Source organism: Gymnoscopelus braueri (genome assembly GCF_963280865.1).
Source record: "Gymnoscopelus braueri genome assembly, chromosome: 1".
NCBI classification, from domain to species: domain Eukaryota; kingdom Metazoa; phylum Chordata; class Actinopteri; order Myctophiformes; family Myctophidae; genus Gymnoscopelus; species Gymnoscopelus braueri.
Genome location: NC_137603.1, coordinates 56,192,426 through 56,209,108, shown reverse-complemented (window position 1 = coordinate 56,209,108; position 16,683 = coordinate 56,192,426). Strand labels below are relative to the sequence as shown.

Sequence of the window (16,683 nt, the reverse complement as noted above, 5' to 3'; positions counted from 1 at the left end):
CTAAACCCCCTTTTGGCTAAAGTTCACCTCAGAATAGCGATGCGAGGGTTCAAGTGGTTAATGTAAAAAAATATCCTATCACAAAGATTTGGCGGCCCCCCCTGTAGTAACTGTAACCCTAGGGGTCCCGGACCCCCTCTTGAAGACCCCTACGTTAGACCTTTGTTAATTTGCGCGTTGAAATGGACGTGTTCAATTAACAGTATTATGTCACGATTATGCCATTTTACTGGACGATACATTTTCGCTCAAATAATTGCGATCTCAAATAATTGCGATTAGGCGATTATGGAATCATTCTGACAGGCCTCTGACAGGGATTTTATTGTGTAGCGGTGGACAAGAGTTCTCAACGGGCCTGAAAAGTAAGGCCCGGCCATAACTGGGCCCTAACTGGGCCGGCCCGAACAATTACCATAATGTTAGGTCCGAAAACCCCCCCAAAAACAGGATTTTGTTTTTATAATAATTATTTATATTTTTTTCATGGAACCAGAGGCTAGGCTCGGCCCGGCCCGACTAGACTAATTAGCCTACATTTTTGTCCCGGCCCGAAAACGTCGGGTAGGGTCTCGGACAGAATTTGAGAACTCTAGGGTGGACCCCCCAGTGATGCGTGTTGTTGTGTTGGTGTCTCTCTCTCTCTCTCCTATATGACAGAAAGAGCTGGTGGTGCAGGCCGTCCAGAAGGACCAGGACGGGGAGAGGGCGGCCGCTCTGTCGCTGTACTGCAGCTCCCTGGAGCACTTTGTCCCCGCCATTCACTGTAAGAGAAGCAACACAACAAACCACACTCACATCCTCTGCCACAAAACAATGGCCTAGTCTTTGTTTCCTTCCACAATAGAACGACAAAATAAACTCAACCCCGACGTAAATAAAATAAAAAAAACGTCTCCTCTGTCTCCTGACCCCCCCCCCTCTCCCCCCATCCCAGACGAAACAGACAGACTGCGCAAAGAGACTCTCAGACAAAAGGTAGGCTTATAAATCCCTCCCCGCCATTCACCATTGTATTGCTTTATGACTTTTATTTCTTTACATATATTCCACTGGCTTTGATATGGAATGAATTCTCCTCTATCTGTTCCATATGGTGGGGCATGGGGGGATGTGGTGGCCTGCTCAGCTATAACTCCAGCTTAGTCACCGTTCCCATTGTTTCAGGCGGTGAAGAAAAAACACTGATTTCTGGTTTTCCCCTTAAATTTTTAGTAACCAATTATTTGTATCCTTTTTTTCTCCAAATATATTAACCCTCCCCACATATTTGTGTTGCCACTGCTATTTTAGCAGACGGGCACCACCCAGCCCGTAGGAGTCATTAAGCACAGTGACAAAGATCACCCTCTCTGCCCCGAAACGGACAACTCTGTTCGTACGTTAAGACGTTCGGCCAAGGCAAGCCGGGTTCGAACCCCTAAGACTTTGCGGTGATGGACCGGTACTTTACCTCTGTACCACCCGAGCACCGACAAAAAAACATTGACACTTGGTCCATGGATGTATGGATGCTGTTCAGTCAGACACTTTAGTCAAAACATTTTATTGCAATGATATTGCATTGCATTGTATTTGGCGGTGTGGCTCTGCTCCTGCAATGTTACAATAGACCCTCCCAGAAAAACACGATTATGCGCATAAAAGTTTTTTTTTCAAACAGGGCACATCACATCACATAATATGCGCATCGCATAACATGCGATATTTTCGCATATATCTTTATCTTCTTTTCGCATATTTTGCATTTTTCCATATTATGCAACTTTTTGCATATTTCCGCATATTTCACATATTTCCGCATATTTCGCAATGAAAATCTGATAAAACCCCGCATATTTCATCGCAAAATCAAGGATTTTAGCCCGCACAATCAAGGATTTTAGTTTTTCTGGAGGGTCTATACAAGCATGACACAGACTCTGAGATCATAACTCCCTGAAGCAGAGTCTAAAGATACAGTTATTATACGTAAACATGATACATGATAATAGACATATGAACCCATTCATAGGGCAGAACCAAAAGATACTCATAAAACATACAATAGATACAGTACGAACCTGCATTAAATGACATGCCGACACAGTGAACAGCTAGATGGTGCTATGGGAGGTGGAGAGAGTTTGTTCACTGACAAGCTGTCAGTTGTGATAGCATCAGCAAGAGATGTTGAGCATGTCAGAGGGAATGTCAGTCTTGCATAGACTTCATAGATTGAACCATTAGGTTCCAGGTCATCACGTGATGGGTAGGATGTATGAGTGTGGAACCAGCTCCACTTCTGAGCCTGCCTTCTCTCTTTACCAAACTGTCTCTCTCTATACCTAACTATGTCAGTGAGTAATACGTAGTATATAGTAATACTATGTACCATAGTAATACTAAGTCAGTGAATGCTAAATGAATACTAAGTCAGTCCCCACCCCCACCAGAAAATCTCCTTATTTTTCACAGTCTAATGTTGGCAGGTATGACCTTTTCTGTTCTTTTCTGTTCACCCGTCATCCTGCTTTACAGAGTTCAAAACTACAATCGCAAATCCTTTCTTTTATTGAAATCCTGACAACTGGCAACGATGATTCTGACATAAGTTAAATTTCCTTCTTTCCTTTTCTCTAAATGACCTTCAGCAACATGTGTTGCTGTCTGAACAATGTGTTTTGATACAGTGGGTCACGTACTGTATGCCAGGTCTTTGAATTCACAGTGTACACATGGAACCAAATGGACCCGTACACTCTCAGAGTTATGGGGGGTCCTTGAAATTAACCCTTTAACTCTTTCAGTGCCATGCTTATTTATGGCAGTTTGGTTCCGAGTGCCACAGCCAAAATTCATTGTAAAAAAAAAAGTGCTTAGGAGCCGAGATACAGCCTTTTTCAGTAAGAAGTTAAACAAGAAGTGAATGGAGCAGCAAATCTTCAAATCATCATATCTTGGGTTCTGAACCTTAAAAAAAAAAAAAGGAAAAAATAAAAAACTTTTTCTTGATTTTTTTTTCATATGACGTCTTAGACGTCATGTGGCGCTCAGGGCGCTACAGGCCATGACGTCTTAGACGTCATGTGGCACTGAATGAGTTAAGACCGGGAACACATCTATGTCACTTTCAGATTTCTTTGGCTATCGAAAAATAGCAGATATACAATGAGCTTGTAGATCTGCGATTTTTATTTTTTTACTGTGAACATTTGTGCAAATCTTTGAATATATATATTTGTTTCTCTAACTCAAATCTTTGCTTTTGGGGGGTCCCTGGAACAACACATTTTGAGATGGGGGTCCACGGCCAAATACATATCATTTTGGGGGTCCTTGACATGAAAACGTTTTAGAACCACTGATTTAGCAACACACGTTAGGATTTGGAAGACATTTGTAGAAACTCCCAGAAGCAAAGATTTGAGTTAAAAAAAATCGCTTTAAAAATATTTCTTCAAAGATTTGCACAGATTTTCACGCTATTTAAAAAAAAAAAGCAGATCTACAAGCCGAGTGCCGCGCTATGAGCTTGTATATCTGCTATTTTTGAATAGCCAAAGACACCTAGATGCGTCCCCGGTCTTAATGGGTTAAAAGGTTTGAGAACCACTGGTTTACAGTATGTGATGTGATGGTGAATGAGTGTGAGAGAACTTGTGCTACCCCCTTGCAGGTCAGTCAGTATGTATCCAGAGCGGAGGAGCTGAAGGCCCTCGTGGCTTCAGACAACAGACAGAGCTTTGAGGAGGCCAAGACCACCAGGGACATCCTCCGTGGTAACACACACACACACACACACACACACACACACACACACACACACACACACACACACACACACACACACACATTCCACCACCAGGGGGACATCCTCCGAGGTAACACACACATTCCATCATGGTGACAGCTAGTAGGCTAAACTGCTCATCTTGTTAACTGCTACTGTTTTGTTTTTTGTTTTGTTTTGTTTGTTTTATGTTTTTTTCTTTTTAGTGGCGACTGAAGTTCTCAGTCGCCACAACTGATTTCAGTCACTGAGTGCCGCTGCTATGAGCTTGTAGATCTGCTATTTTTTTTAAAACATATATATATATGATAGAAATGTATAAAGAAATGGCTATTTCTCCATTAAGACCGTTCCTTAATGGATTAAGTAGTAATATTCAGTATATTATTTTCTTTTGGTTCATTTATCAGGGTGTTGTCTTATTTATTATTTATTTGTACTTATCTTGAGAATGACGACATCGTCAGAATCTGAATACCACACTTTGCCATAAATCACTTCTGAATACAATGTGAATATACTTTGTGATTAAACGGTGTGTGAACTCTAGCTTCCCTATTCTGGGGTGGTAGAACGTTCGGCCAAAAAATAGCTGACCTACAAGCTCACAACGGGCTGCAACGGGGGCCGCTCGCTGTGAGCTTGTAAATCAGCTATTTTCGGCAAAGATAATGTGTGGAGGAAAAACAGGAGGGGGGGGGGCTAGTATATAGAGACCCCTGAGGTCTATACGACGGTCAACTAGGTATATAGGGTTTAAGTGGTTAAGCTCTGATTTATACTTAGTCATGTAAGCTGACATGGCATCGCATTGTGAGCTTGTAAATCCCACTACCTTCGGCGCGGGACACCGTCGTACGACGGAGTATAACGTCTCTGTCGGGTGGAAACCGCATATGTCCAAAAGCATGTTACTTTTCAAGATTCATAATTCAAAAACGGCAAAAGTAGCAGAGCCACAAAACTCAAAACGCATCGCTTTGCACCAGTGTTGATTTTGACGACAAAATTTGATTTAGTTTTAGTCTTTTGAATAAAATTCCATTTACCTTTTGTCATAATTTAGTCATCTGAAATGTTTTAGTTTTTGTCTAGTTTTATTCGACTAAATAAGACATAATAGGACTAATAGGACTAATAGTCGACTAAATCTACAGTTGATTTAGTCGACTATAATGTATTTTGGCGGTGCCTTCATGGCGTTGTAATGACTGATTTTACACTTGGCTGTATGAAATTAGCCGATCTACAAGCTCACAATCTGCTATTGAGTGCAACACCCGAGCGCAAACATAAAATGCTTTTAGTTCTACTGGATCTCTTCTCCACTAGACCCTCACTAACATTTTAGTCTAGTTTTTATTTGCTGACGAAATTGTCAATATATTTAGTCTAGTTTTAGTCATCATAGCTTAGTTTTTATTTAGTTTTCGTCAGTGAAAAAAGGTGGTCGACGAAGATTTTTCGTCTTAGTTTTAGTCGACGAAATCAACACTGCTTTGCGCCGCATTTGGAGCTTAGTGGTTACCTTTTATGCTTTTTTAGTGACGCTGTAGAATGATTAAGTAGGGGCTTTAATTTACAAAAAAAACACACAAAAGGTTAGAATATGGAGATAGGAGGTTTCTTCTGCCCAGACGGCGATGATAAATTAGGACATTATTTTGTCTTTTGCTGTTTCCAGAAATGTCTGGTGATCGTCCACGTCTTCTGGCTGCCCTCCAGCTGGCCTCCACCGCCATAGCTAAGGTTAGATATGATTACTGCTGGGTGCCACTGACAGAGACGCACGCACATACACACACACACACACACACACACACACACACACACACACACACACACACACACATACACATACACATACACATACACATACACATACACATACACATACACACACACACAGAGGCAGGGCTAAGATTAACCCATTAACACCGGTCCGGGAACGCATCTGTGTCATTTTTTTCATTTCTTTGGCTATTCAAAAATAGCAGATATACAAGCTCATAGCGCGGCACTCGGTGCCGCGCTATGAGCTTGTAGATCTGCTATTTTTGAAAAATCATGAAAGTTTGTGCAAATCTTTGAATATATATATATTTATTTATTTTTAAAGCGAAAATGTGTAGCTCAAATCTTTGCTTCTGGGGGATTCTACAAATGTCTTTTTTAACGGATGTTATAATCAGTGGTGCTCAAACCTTTTCATGTCAAGGACCACCCAAAATTATGTATTTGGCCGTGGACCCCCATCTCAAAATATTTTGTACCAGGGAAGCAAAGATTTGAGTTACAAATGTTTGCTTTAAAAAACATATATATTCAAAGATTTGCACACATTTTCACGATTTCCCCCCCCCTAAATAGCAGCTCTACAAGCTCGTAGCACTGCGCTCGTAGCGCTGCACTCGGTGCCGCACTATGAGCTTGTATATCTGCTGTTTTTGGAACAGCCCAAAGAAATCTTAAAATGACAAGGATGCGCTTCCGGACTGAATGGGTTAAAAAGAAAAACGGCACAAGACACATACCAGGACACACAAACTCATCCCCCGCTTGTAGTTTCCCATCTGAACTGCATATTTTTAGACGGCTGGTGAACCAAATGTAAACATATATTTGGTACATGTTCGGTTGCTCTGTTATTACGTTGGCCATGTTCTCTTTCACATAACTCACTCACTGCATCCACTGTCAACACACTTTAATGCACAGATAGAAATGTTATTTGTATTGGTGACAGAAAAATACAAATGTCAGCCAATACCAATACTTATGCTATTTACGCAGTGTTGGAAAAAGTGTTTTTATTTTTTACTTAAGTGAAAGTATCAATACTGCAATGTAGATTTACTCTGTTACAAGTAAAAAAGCCAAGAATTCAAGTATAGGCGTCAAATTATACTTAAGTACTAAAAGTAAAAGTAGTTGTTATGCACAAACACATGTTTCCAAATGTATAAAAAATCCTTTGAAAATATGAAAATATCCGATCTACAAGCTCACAACGTTTTGTGAGCTTTGCGACGCGTTGTGAGCTTGTAGATCGCTATTTTCAAATAGCCATGCTGAAGTGGTTAATGTATGCTTTACAAAGTAACTAAAGTTTTCAAATAATTGTAGAGGAGTAAAAGTACAATATTTGCCTCTGAGATGTACAGTAGTTGGAAACACTCCAGTAAAGTAAAAAATACATCAAAATGGTACTTAAGTACAGTACTTGAGTACAAGTACTAAGTTACGACAAAACTTTTAACGTAAATGAAGCTAAGCCGGATGTATTTCTTATCACATCCCTCAAAGATTTCTTCGTACTATTTTTGTAACCTAACCACGGTAGCTAAATCTATTAGAACAAGCACACAATCCGCGATAAACTGCGACCCGGTGGCCAATGATGGCAAATATAACTTTTATTAGAAGATACAGGTATTTGCATGATACATTGGTTGCAGCTATATCTAAAATGACAAGAATGTCACAATGTTTTATGCTGTCTAGACAACATAATGAGGATATACTTACTCACTAGCAGCTAACTTGCGCCTCACAAATCTCCCAAAATGATCTATAGCAGTGGTTCCCAAACCTTTCAGCTCAAAGACTCAGAGGAGAATTATGTTTTGTCTCCCCGGGACCCAAACTTACAAAAGTACATTATGAATTAACCCATTAAGACCTGGAACGTCATTTTTAGATTTGGGCTAAAAAGCATTATTTTTACACTTTGGCTATTTTTGAAAAATCGTGAAAATATGTGCAAATCTTTGAATATATATATATTTTTTAACTCAAATCTTTTCAATTTCATTTTCAACCTATCGTCATATAATTGGTCCTCACTAATGCTCATTATAATATGGTCAAAGTTTTGTCTACTCGGTCCGTGTCTCAGAAGGAGGGCTGTGTGGACAGTTCAGAAACCCGCCTACCAGTGACATCATCGATGGTGAATTCAAGCTAATAGAAACTGCAGGCTTTCTATTCCTGGAAAGTTAGCATGCTATAATAATGGAAGCCATTGTTCTCACGTTAATACAAATCTAAATAAAAAACCCTGCCTAACGATGATGTCACTGGAAGGCGGGTTTCTGAAGTGTCCACAGCCCTCCTCTGAGACACAGACTGAGTAGACTTTTTTTTTTTTACCATTTTATCATGAGCATTATTAGTGATGACCAATTATATGAAGATAGGTTGTGAATGGGTGTCGTCCTTTATCCCCAAAAAACCCCACCTCTTCAGGAAGCACTACCCTTCCTCTTCGCCTTGTCTACTTGTTGTTAACTAGTTGTACGAACTCTTGTTTTATTATTGTATTGTTTTATTGGATCTTGTTTAGTCGATACACTTATTGGTTTTAGCTCTTGCTCATTTGATTGTGCTATTTGTCTCATCTGTTTAAGAAAGTAGGTAGCTGATATATTGCACTTTTCCCTTAGCGCTAGGTATACTCTTGGTTGCTTGTTTTAGCAGAGAATGCACTTACTGTAGAACTTCTGGTGATTAGTAGTTTTGTTTCCCTACCTATGTTGAATGCACTTATTGTAAGTCGCTTTGGATAAAAGCGTCTGCTAAATGACTGTAATGTAATATCCACTTAAGCCCTATTTCAAAAATAGTGAAAATAGGCAATCTAAAAGTCCAAAACGTGTCGCATCGTTACGCGTTGAGCTTGTAGATGGAGCCACTTAATTTGTTATTTTATAAAATCTTTTGCAATAATAATTACAAATGTGTTAATAGGAAATGTAAATAATAATAAATACAAATGGGATTTCCAGGGGGATGGTTTACCAGGCTAGGACTAACCACTCTCCCTCTTTAAAAACACAGCATGTGTTCTCCATCGTGTCTACTGGACTAGTATGCATTAGTATTTTATTTATGGTAATATTTTTGACCACTCATTTTGTATGTCCTTGGCAAAAATATAGATTGAAGAAAATGTCCATCGCAAGCCCAGGGGTTGATTACCCCTGATTGTGACTCAACCAAAGTGAGTCACACTCGCAACGTATCCATACAGGATACACTACAGCACCAAAGAACAGCTTTAGGCTAATAGTGGAAAAACTAACTGTTGTTTATGCTGACCGAGTGCAAAGTCAGGATCCTGGTCCTGGTGGTATACGTGTAATAATCAGTTGAGAAACACTCTGTTCTGTTTCGTGTGGTGGTTGAGTTTTAGCATGTTTTTTTTCCCTAACGTTCCCGTGTTTCATTCCAGGAGCAGAGTGGACTGGACGAGAACGATGCACTGGACCTCTACCAGCAGTGTCTTGGAGAGCTATTACTAGCACTCGCAGGTACATAGACTCCCATTAGCATTTGTTTCTTTATGTTTAAGTTCCTTATTTAAAGTTTGAAAATGTCGCGCGAACAGCCCGCCCTCCCGTCCCGTCCTGTGTACGTTCCTGTTCACGGCCATGAACTAGTTCTTTTGAACGAATCGATCATGAACGACCCATGACTGATTCTGATTTGGATTCCATAGTAGTCAGCATGTCTTCTATTAGATGTATGTCACACACTGAAAATAGGCCATCTACAAGCTTACAATGACCCGTTGTCACTTGTAAGCTTGTGGATTGCGGTTATTAGTTATTTTAAGATTAAAGAGTATTTGAAGTGGTCAAACTAGCAATAGAAAGCATGTTCAATCTTCCAGAAAAATTATATTTCATAAAAGCAAAGGTTTATTTCATGATCCTTTCATGCTGTTTCACAAATCGCTGATCAGGACTTATTTTTTTTCAATCGTGAGATTTTTTTTAGCTTTAATCCATGTGAGCCAGGAATGATTTTCTGAGCTCGTGATGGAGTTTCACATTCATATAGTAACTTAAATATTAACCACTAAACGGCTCCAATGAATCACTCAGGGGTTAACCACTTAATTCCCAAGTAGCACTTAATTGCACGACGAATAGCGGAAATAAACCGAGACGACCCGTCGTGAGCTTGTAGATCTATGTAAAGGAAGTATTCGTGCATCCACTTAATTCGGATGCAGGTGCGTTTGGACAGTGAAAACCGAAGCAAACATGAACAACAATATTTTCATGAACAAAAAAATCCTGCACACTGTTCTTGCTCAGCAGCCTCTGCTTTTATTCAAATTGACAGACGTTTCGCTATTCATCAAGAGTGTCTTAACCCTTTAAGACCGGGAACGCATATAGTGTCATTTCTAGATTTATTTTTGAATAAATAAAAATAGCAGATCTACAAGCACCGTGTGCCACGCTACGATTTTTGAAAAATCGTGAAAATATGTGCAAATCTTTGAATGTATATATATTTTTAAGCGAACATTTGTAACTCAAATCTTTGCCTCTGGGGGGATTCTACAAATGTCTTCTAAATCCTAACAGTTTTCTGAAACACTTATGTTGCTGCCATAATATCAATGGTTCTCAAACTTTTTCATGTGAAGGAGCCCCAAAATGATCTGTATTTGGCTGCGGACCCCCATCTCAAAATATTTTGCTCCAGGGACCCCCCCCCCCCCAAGAACAATTTGCTTTAAAAAATATCTACATTCAAAGTTTTGCACAAATTTTCGTGATTCTTCAAAAATAGCAGATCTACAAGCTCAGATCTACAAGCTCATAGCGCGGCACTCGGTGCCGCGCTATGAGCTTGTATATCTGCTATTTTTGAATAGCCCAAAGTATAAAATAATGGTTTAAGTGCACACACAGATGCGTTCCCGGTCTCAATGGGTTAAGACATTCTTGATGAGGGTCCAGTGGGAACGAAATGTCTGTCAATTTGAATAAAAGCAGCGGCTGCTGAGCAAGAGCAGCAAGCAGTGTGTGGGATTTTTTGGTTCATGAAAAAAACAAAATCACGTTTGCTTGAGCTTGTAGATCTGCCATTTTCACAATCTCTTTGACAATTTATACGCCTATAATAATGACATCCCCGAAATAGGGACGTCATGTTGAAAGTTGTTGAACTTGCCTGATTTAAAGGTCACACACACACACACACACACACACTAGTTGCTGAGGGAGGAAAGCCGTGTCTAGCACGATTTATACTCCCGTCACACGATGGCGTCCGCTCGCCGAAACGAGCCGACCGTCAAGCTTAACATCGCGACTCGCGATTTAAAGGGATCGTTCGCTTTCAAACCTAGTTTGGGGTCATTTAGTCTGTCGTTTTAAGTTGCTTGATTCAGTATTAGGCCATTAAGACCGGGAACGCATCTGTGTCATTTTAGATGATCTTTGGCTATTTTTTTTTAAATCGTGAAAATTTGTGCAAATCTTTGAATATATATATATATTTGTTTTAAAGAGAACTTTTGTAACTCAAATCTTTGCTCCCTGGGACAAAATATCAGCCAAATACATATCATTGTGGGGGTCCTTGACATGAAAAAGTTTGAGCACCACTGATATCTATAGCAACTTAAGTTTTTTCAAAAAAACTGTTTGTAGATGCGTTCGCGGATGGATTGAATGGATTAATAATGAAAAGAGTAATCAAAAAAACATGGCCCCCTCACGCATTAGGACGGCAGTATGAGTCACCAGAACCAAGGACGGGTGTTTTCTGTGAATCCATCATGATTTAGAATGAGAGTTTGAAGTTACAATGGGGTTTGTATAGGAAGGGGGTGTGTCTGATAAAATGAATATCAAATATCTAAATACTGAATCAAGCAACTTAAAAACTTGTCTGGGCTGCACACTAAACCCCAAACATGTTTGAAAGTGAAATCCCTTTAACCCCATTAAGACCGGGATCTGTGTCATTTCAGATTTCTTTGGTTAGTCAAAAATAGCAGATATACAAGCTCATAGCGCGGCACCGAGTGCCGCGCTATGAGCTTGTAGATCTGCTATTTTTGAAAAATCATTAAAAAAAAAAAAAAATCTGTTAGGATTTAGAAAACATTTTAAGAATCGGACTCAGGCCTTAATGGGTTAAGATCTTTTCTCGTCTGCGCTAAATTAATATAAATCGGCCGTTCACACGTAGGACCCACCATGGAAACAAGTCCCCAGGACTTTTTTTGTGTTATCCATTTAGCTGTAATGTCTTACTGTACCACGTGCCATTTACATTCCTGACTAATAAAGTATTCAATCAATAGAAATCAACAGACACGTTCTGGTTCAAAGCAGTTAACTACTCGGTCACAGGCCTGCTCTGACCGTTGCTTGACCGCTAAAAGCCGCTCTCTCTCCCAGCCCATAAACACAATGTGGTCTGCCAGAAGGGACAGACAGACAGTCTGTGACTTTTCTGCATTTGGAATCTGCCATTTACAGTACATCAGATACTCCTCTGTGTGTGTGTGTGTGTGTGTGTGTGTGTGTGTGTGTGTGTGTGTGTGTGTGTGTGTGTGTGTGTGTGTGTGTGTGTGTGTGTGTGTGTGTGTGTGTGTGTGTGTGTGTGTGTGTGTGTGTGTGTGTGTGTGTGTGTGTGTGTGTGTGTCATTTTTAAGATTTTTTTGGCTATTCAAAAGTATAGCAGATCTACAAGCTCATAGCGAGCTTGTAGATCTGCTATTTTTTAAAGCGAACATTTGTAACTCAAATCTTTGCTTCTGGGGGATTCTACAAATGTCTTCTAAATCCTGACAGTTTTTTTTGAAAAAACCTATGTTGTATAATATCAGTGGTTCTCAAACTTTTTTCACGTCAAGGACCCCCAAAATTATATGTATTTGGCCGCGGACCCCCATCTCAAAATGTTTTGTTCCAGGGACCCCCCAGAAGCAAAGATTTGAGTTACAAATGTTCGCTTTAAAAAATATATTAATTCAAAGATTTGCACACATTTTCAAGGCGCCACGCTATGAGCTTGTATATCTGCTATTTTTGAATAGCCAAATAAATCTTAAAATGACACAAAGAAAATGCGTTCCCGGTCTTAATGGGTTAATGATTGTGTATGTGTGTGTATTAGAGAGAGAGAGCATGTCATTATTATTAGAGATGGTGATGATGGTTTAAATGATGGTTCCCTCTCTCCTCTCCAGTCAGTCTGTCTGTCTGTCTGTCTGCTGCCTGTATCTTCTTGGGTTGGGTTTGGAGGGGGGGGTGAGGCTTAGAAAAAAAGAGAGAGAGACAGAGAGAGAGAGAGTGGGACGGTAAGAGAGAGACAGTCTCTTCAATAATGACAGAGCATGAAAGAATGAGGGAGAGAGAGAGAGAAAGGGGAGAGAGAGGCTGAAAGAGACATACAGTGACAGGCAGACTAAAAAGTCATGTGAGCGAGAGAGAGACTCAGGGAGAGAGAGAGAGAGAGGGAGAGCTGCAGCCTGGCGCCTATTAGCTCCGGCTCCGTCATGACCTCATGCGGGAGAGATGGTCCTAATGGAAGACGTTCGCTGGAGCCATCCATCCAGATGTGGCTCAGAGCCTGTAGAGGATGAATCCGTGTGTGTGTGTGTGTGTGTGTGTGTGTGTGTGTGTGTGTGTGTGTGTGTGTGTGTGTGTGTGTGTGTGTGTGTGTGTGTGTGTGTGTGTGTGTGTGTGTGTGTGTGTGTGTGTGTGTGTGTGTGTGTGTGTGTGTGTGTGTGGGGTATCGAGAGCCCCTGCCATCTGGTTCCCATTGACGGAGCACAGTTCATTTCTCTGTGTTATTACACACTGGAAACAAATAAAAACTATTATCTCTGTAGAGAAGTGCTCCAATCATTCTGCATTCCCTGTGCTCTACCCCCCCCCCCCCCTCTCCTCTCCACGGTCAGGGGGCCGTGTCTCTCTCTGTCTGTGTGTGTGTGTGGGACAGCACACAACACCGGAGAGAGAGTGTGTGTGTGGGGGGGGGGGGGGCATTAGCCCTTTGTTTGCCCACCGGTGGGTCTTTTGTTGCGTGGCTTCCCAACATGCTTTGCTACAAGAGAACCCCCACACCCCTCTCTCTCTCTCTCTCTCTCTCTCTCTCTCTCTCTCTCTCTCTCTCTCTCTCTCTCTCTCTCTCTCTCTCTCTCTCTAGGATGGGGCAGCCTAATTGATAAAAGACTGTCCCAGTTTAGAGCGATTTCCTCTCCCTCACACGGAGCCCCCTGGTTGAGTGGACACGCTAGCAAAACCCCAAAACCCAGCTCTGTAAATTACCTCTCCTTGTGCAAACACAAATGATTGGGTAGAAGACCAATGATCCATCTCTCTCTGTTCTCTGTTCTCTCCCCTCTCCTCCAATCTCTCTCCCTTCTCTCTCTGTCTGCGTCCCCTCATTATTCTCTGTACCCTTGTTCTGTCTCTGTGTGTGTGTGTGTGTGTGTGTGTGTGTGTGTGTGTGCCAGCCGAGTCGCAGGGCCGCAGGAGAGAGCTGCTCCATGGCGAGGTGAGTGGGCGGGCGGGTAGAGGGTGAGGGTGGGGGAGGCCTTCTGCCTGAGTGCCCACTGTAAGAACGTCCATATAATTTATATGGCCGTGTCCTCCAAGCCCCCCGGGAACCAGTGGTGGAAAAAGTACTCAATCGCTTTACTTAAGTAAAAGTATCAATACTGCAATGTAAAAGTCCGAAATTCTAAATTTACTTGAGAAAAAGTATAAAAGTATTGGCATCAAAATGTACTTAAAGTACCAAAAGTAAAAGTACTCGTTATGCAGAATGTCCCATTTCAAGTTTTCGAACGTGTGAAAATCTTTTGAAAATAGCAGATCTACAAGCTCACAATGCTTCGTATCGCGACGCATTGTGAGCTTGTAGATCGGCTATTTTCAAATGGCCGAAATGTATGCAGAGCTGAAGTGGGTAGGTTTTGGAGTGAAGTAGGTTTTGTAATAATAATCAAAATCTACAAAGTAACTAGTAACTAATGTTTTCAAATACATGTAGTGGAGTAAAAGTCCAATATTTGGATCCGATATGTACTGGAGTAAAAGTATTGTAAATTGGAAATACTCAAGTAAAGTACAAATACCTCAAAATGTACCTAGTTAATGTACCTAGTTACTTTCCACCACTGCCTCCAAGCCCCCCGGGGGAGCACAGCTAGCTAGATAGCTGGTTAGCTCTGACACTGTACTCCCCCCCTCCCCCCCCTCCCCCCCTGCATTCACATGTGAATGTTTTCCACAGTATGGAAGGAGAATAACATGATCCATCAACCAGATTGCTGCTTCCTAACACACATAGATCTTTATAATAGGATCCTTGAGCTCTACTCTCTCCGTTAGAAAAAAAGCCTGAGTTGTGTTACGGGGTGGGTGCCGCGCAACCGAAATAAATAGCTGATCAACAAAAGCCCCGCACGCATTGTGAGCTTGTTTTGATCAGCTATTTTCGGGGTGTGCGGCGCCCATTGTGCAACCGGGTATAAATCATCAGGCATTAAGCCATCCTTGAGTACAACCGTGACCTGCATTGGCCCTGTTGTTGTGCACAGCCATCTTAAGTAACGTACGTAACATGCATCTGTATCGGTGCCACTGCTTTTTAACCACTTTTTTTTAACCCTTTAAGACCTGAAGCTAACTCTACAAATGTCTTCTAAATCCCAACAGTATTCTGAAAAACGTATGTTTCTATATCAGTGGTGCTTTAACTTTTTCATTTCAAGGATCCCCAAAATGATGTGTTTGGCCGCCGACCCCCATCTCAAAATATGTTGTTCCAGGGACCCCCCAGAAGCAAAGATTTGAGTTAAAAATGTTTGCTTTAAAACAATATATTAAAAGATTTGCACACATTTTCACGATTTTTCAAAAATAGCAGATATACAAGCTCGTAGCGCGGCACTCGGTGCCGCGCTACGAGCTTGTATATCTGCTATTTTTGAAAAGCCAAAGTGTAAAATAATGCTTTTTTTTAGCTCAAATCAAAAAGTGACACAGATGCGTTCCAGGTCTTAATGGGTTGATCCATTCAAACGCATCTACAAATGTCTTCTAAATCCTAACAGTTATCTGAAAACCGTATGTTGCTATAATATCAGTGGTTCTCAAACTTTTTCATGTCAAGGACCACCCAAAACTTTGTCACAGACCCTCATCTCAAAATGGACCCCCCCCCCCCCCCGCTTTAAAAAATATATATTCAAAGATTTGCACATTTTTTTTTTTTTTTTCAAAAATAGCTCTGTGCCGCGCTATGAGCTTGTAGATCTGCTATTTTTGAATAGCGGAAGTATAAAATACTTTTTTTTTAGCTATAGTTCAAATCTAAAATGACACAGATGTGTTCCAGGATTGCATGGGTTAAGCTCTGTACACATAGGGCCCTATCTTGCGCGCCGCCTTACCCCTCATGCCCAGGCCTTTTTTACTATTTTGAAAAACATTTTAAAACATTTCAAATAGCCGTGTCTACATCGACACGTAGTGAGCTTGTACATTGGCTCTTTGAACTATTTTAGAATGTTTTTCAAAATATTGAAAAATGCCGTAATGGGGGGGGGGGGGGGGGTGTAAGGGTCAAGATAGGGCCATTAAATTAGCTAAATTTGGCTAAATTAGCAAATTTGTATAGTGCTATTTTTGAACATTTTGATGTGGTTCAGGAATCAGATTGTGCTGGCAGCCTGCCAACTGCCTCTGAGCATCATTAATATACAAACTAGAGGGTCTTAACTACTTGAACCCCATGGCGTCCATATTCTGGGGGGGGGGGGGAACATTAGCCCAAACATTTCTTTAGTGAAGAGATTTGGTTGTAGATGGAAACAGTTGTAACTCAAGTCCAGTTCTCTTAGACTACAGGGGTTTAAGTGGTAATTTTATCAGACACGCCCCCTTCCTATACAGACCCATTGTAACTTCAAACTCCATTTTAACCATGATAGATTCATCAAAAACACTAGTCCTTGGTTCTAGTGTCTGATATTGGCCTTGTAATGTGTGAGGATGAATGATGCCTTGCCTGTCAGAAAAGGATAGACCCGGAAATAACGTATTTTTGTTTGTAAAACGGCTCGTTTACTTCCTGTTTATTCG

General features: G+C 41.0%; 1 protein-coding gene across 3 annotated transcripts in view; it reads left to right on the top strand.

Annotated features, from left to right (window-relative positions):
- Positions 1 to 16,683, top strand: part of ulk3 (unc-51 like kinase 3) — a 42,536-nt gene that overhangs the window by 11,826 nt on the left and 14,027 nt on the right. For 2 of the 3 annotated variants that reach the window (XM_080425671.1, XM_080425673.1), the window contains 6 exons: positions 661 to 766; positions 938 to 978; positions 3,659 to 3,761; positions 5,457 to 5,521; positions 9,006 to 9,084; positions 14,049 to 14,089. In XM_080425671.1, coding sequence (XP_080281797.1) covers positions 661 to 766; positions 938 to 978; positions 3,659 to 3,761; positions 5,457 to 5,521; positions 9,006 to 9,084; positions 14,049 to 14,089 — 435 coding nt within the window. The remainder of the gene's footprint in view (positions 1 to 660; positions 767 to 937; positions 979 to 3,658; positions 3,762 to 5,456; positions 5,522 to 9,005; positions 9,085 to 14,048; positions 14,090 to 16,683) is intronic. The other variant, XM_080425672.1, reaches the window with a different exon arrangement.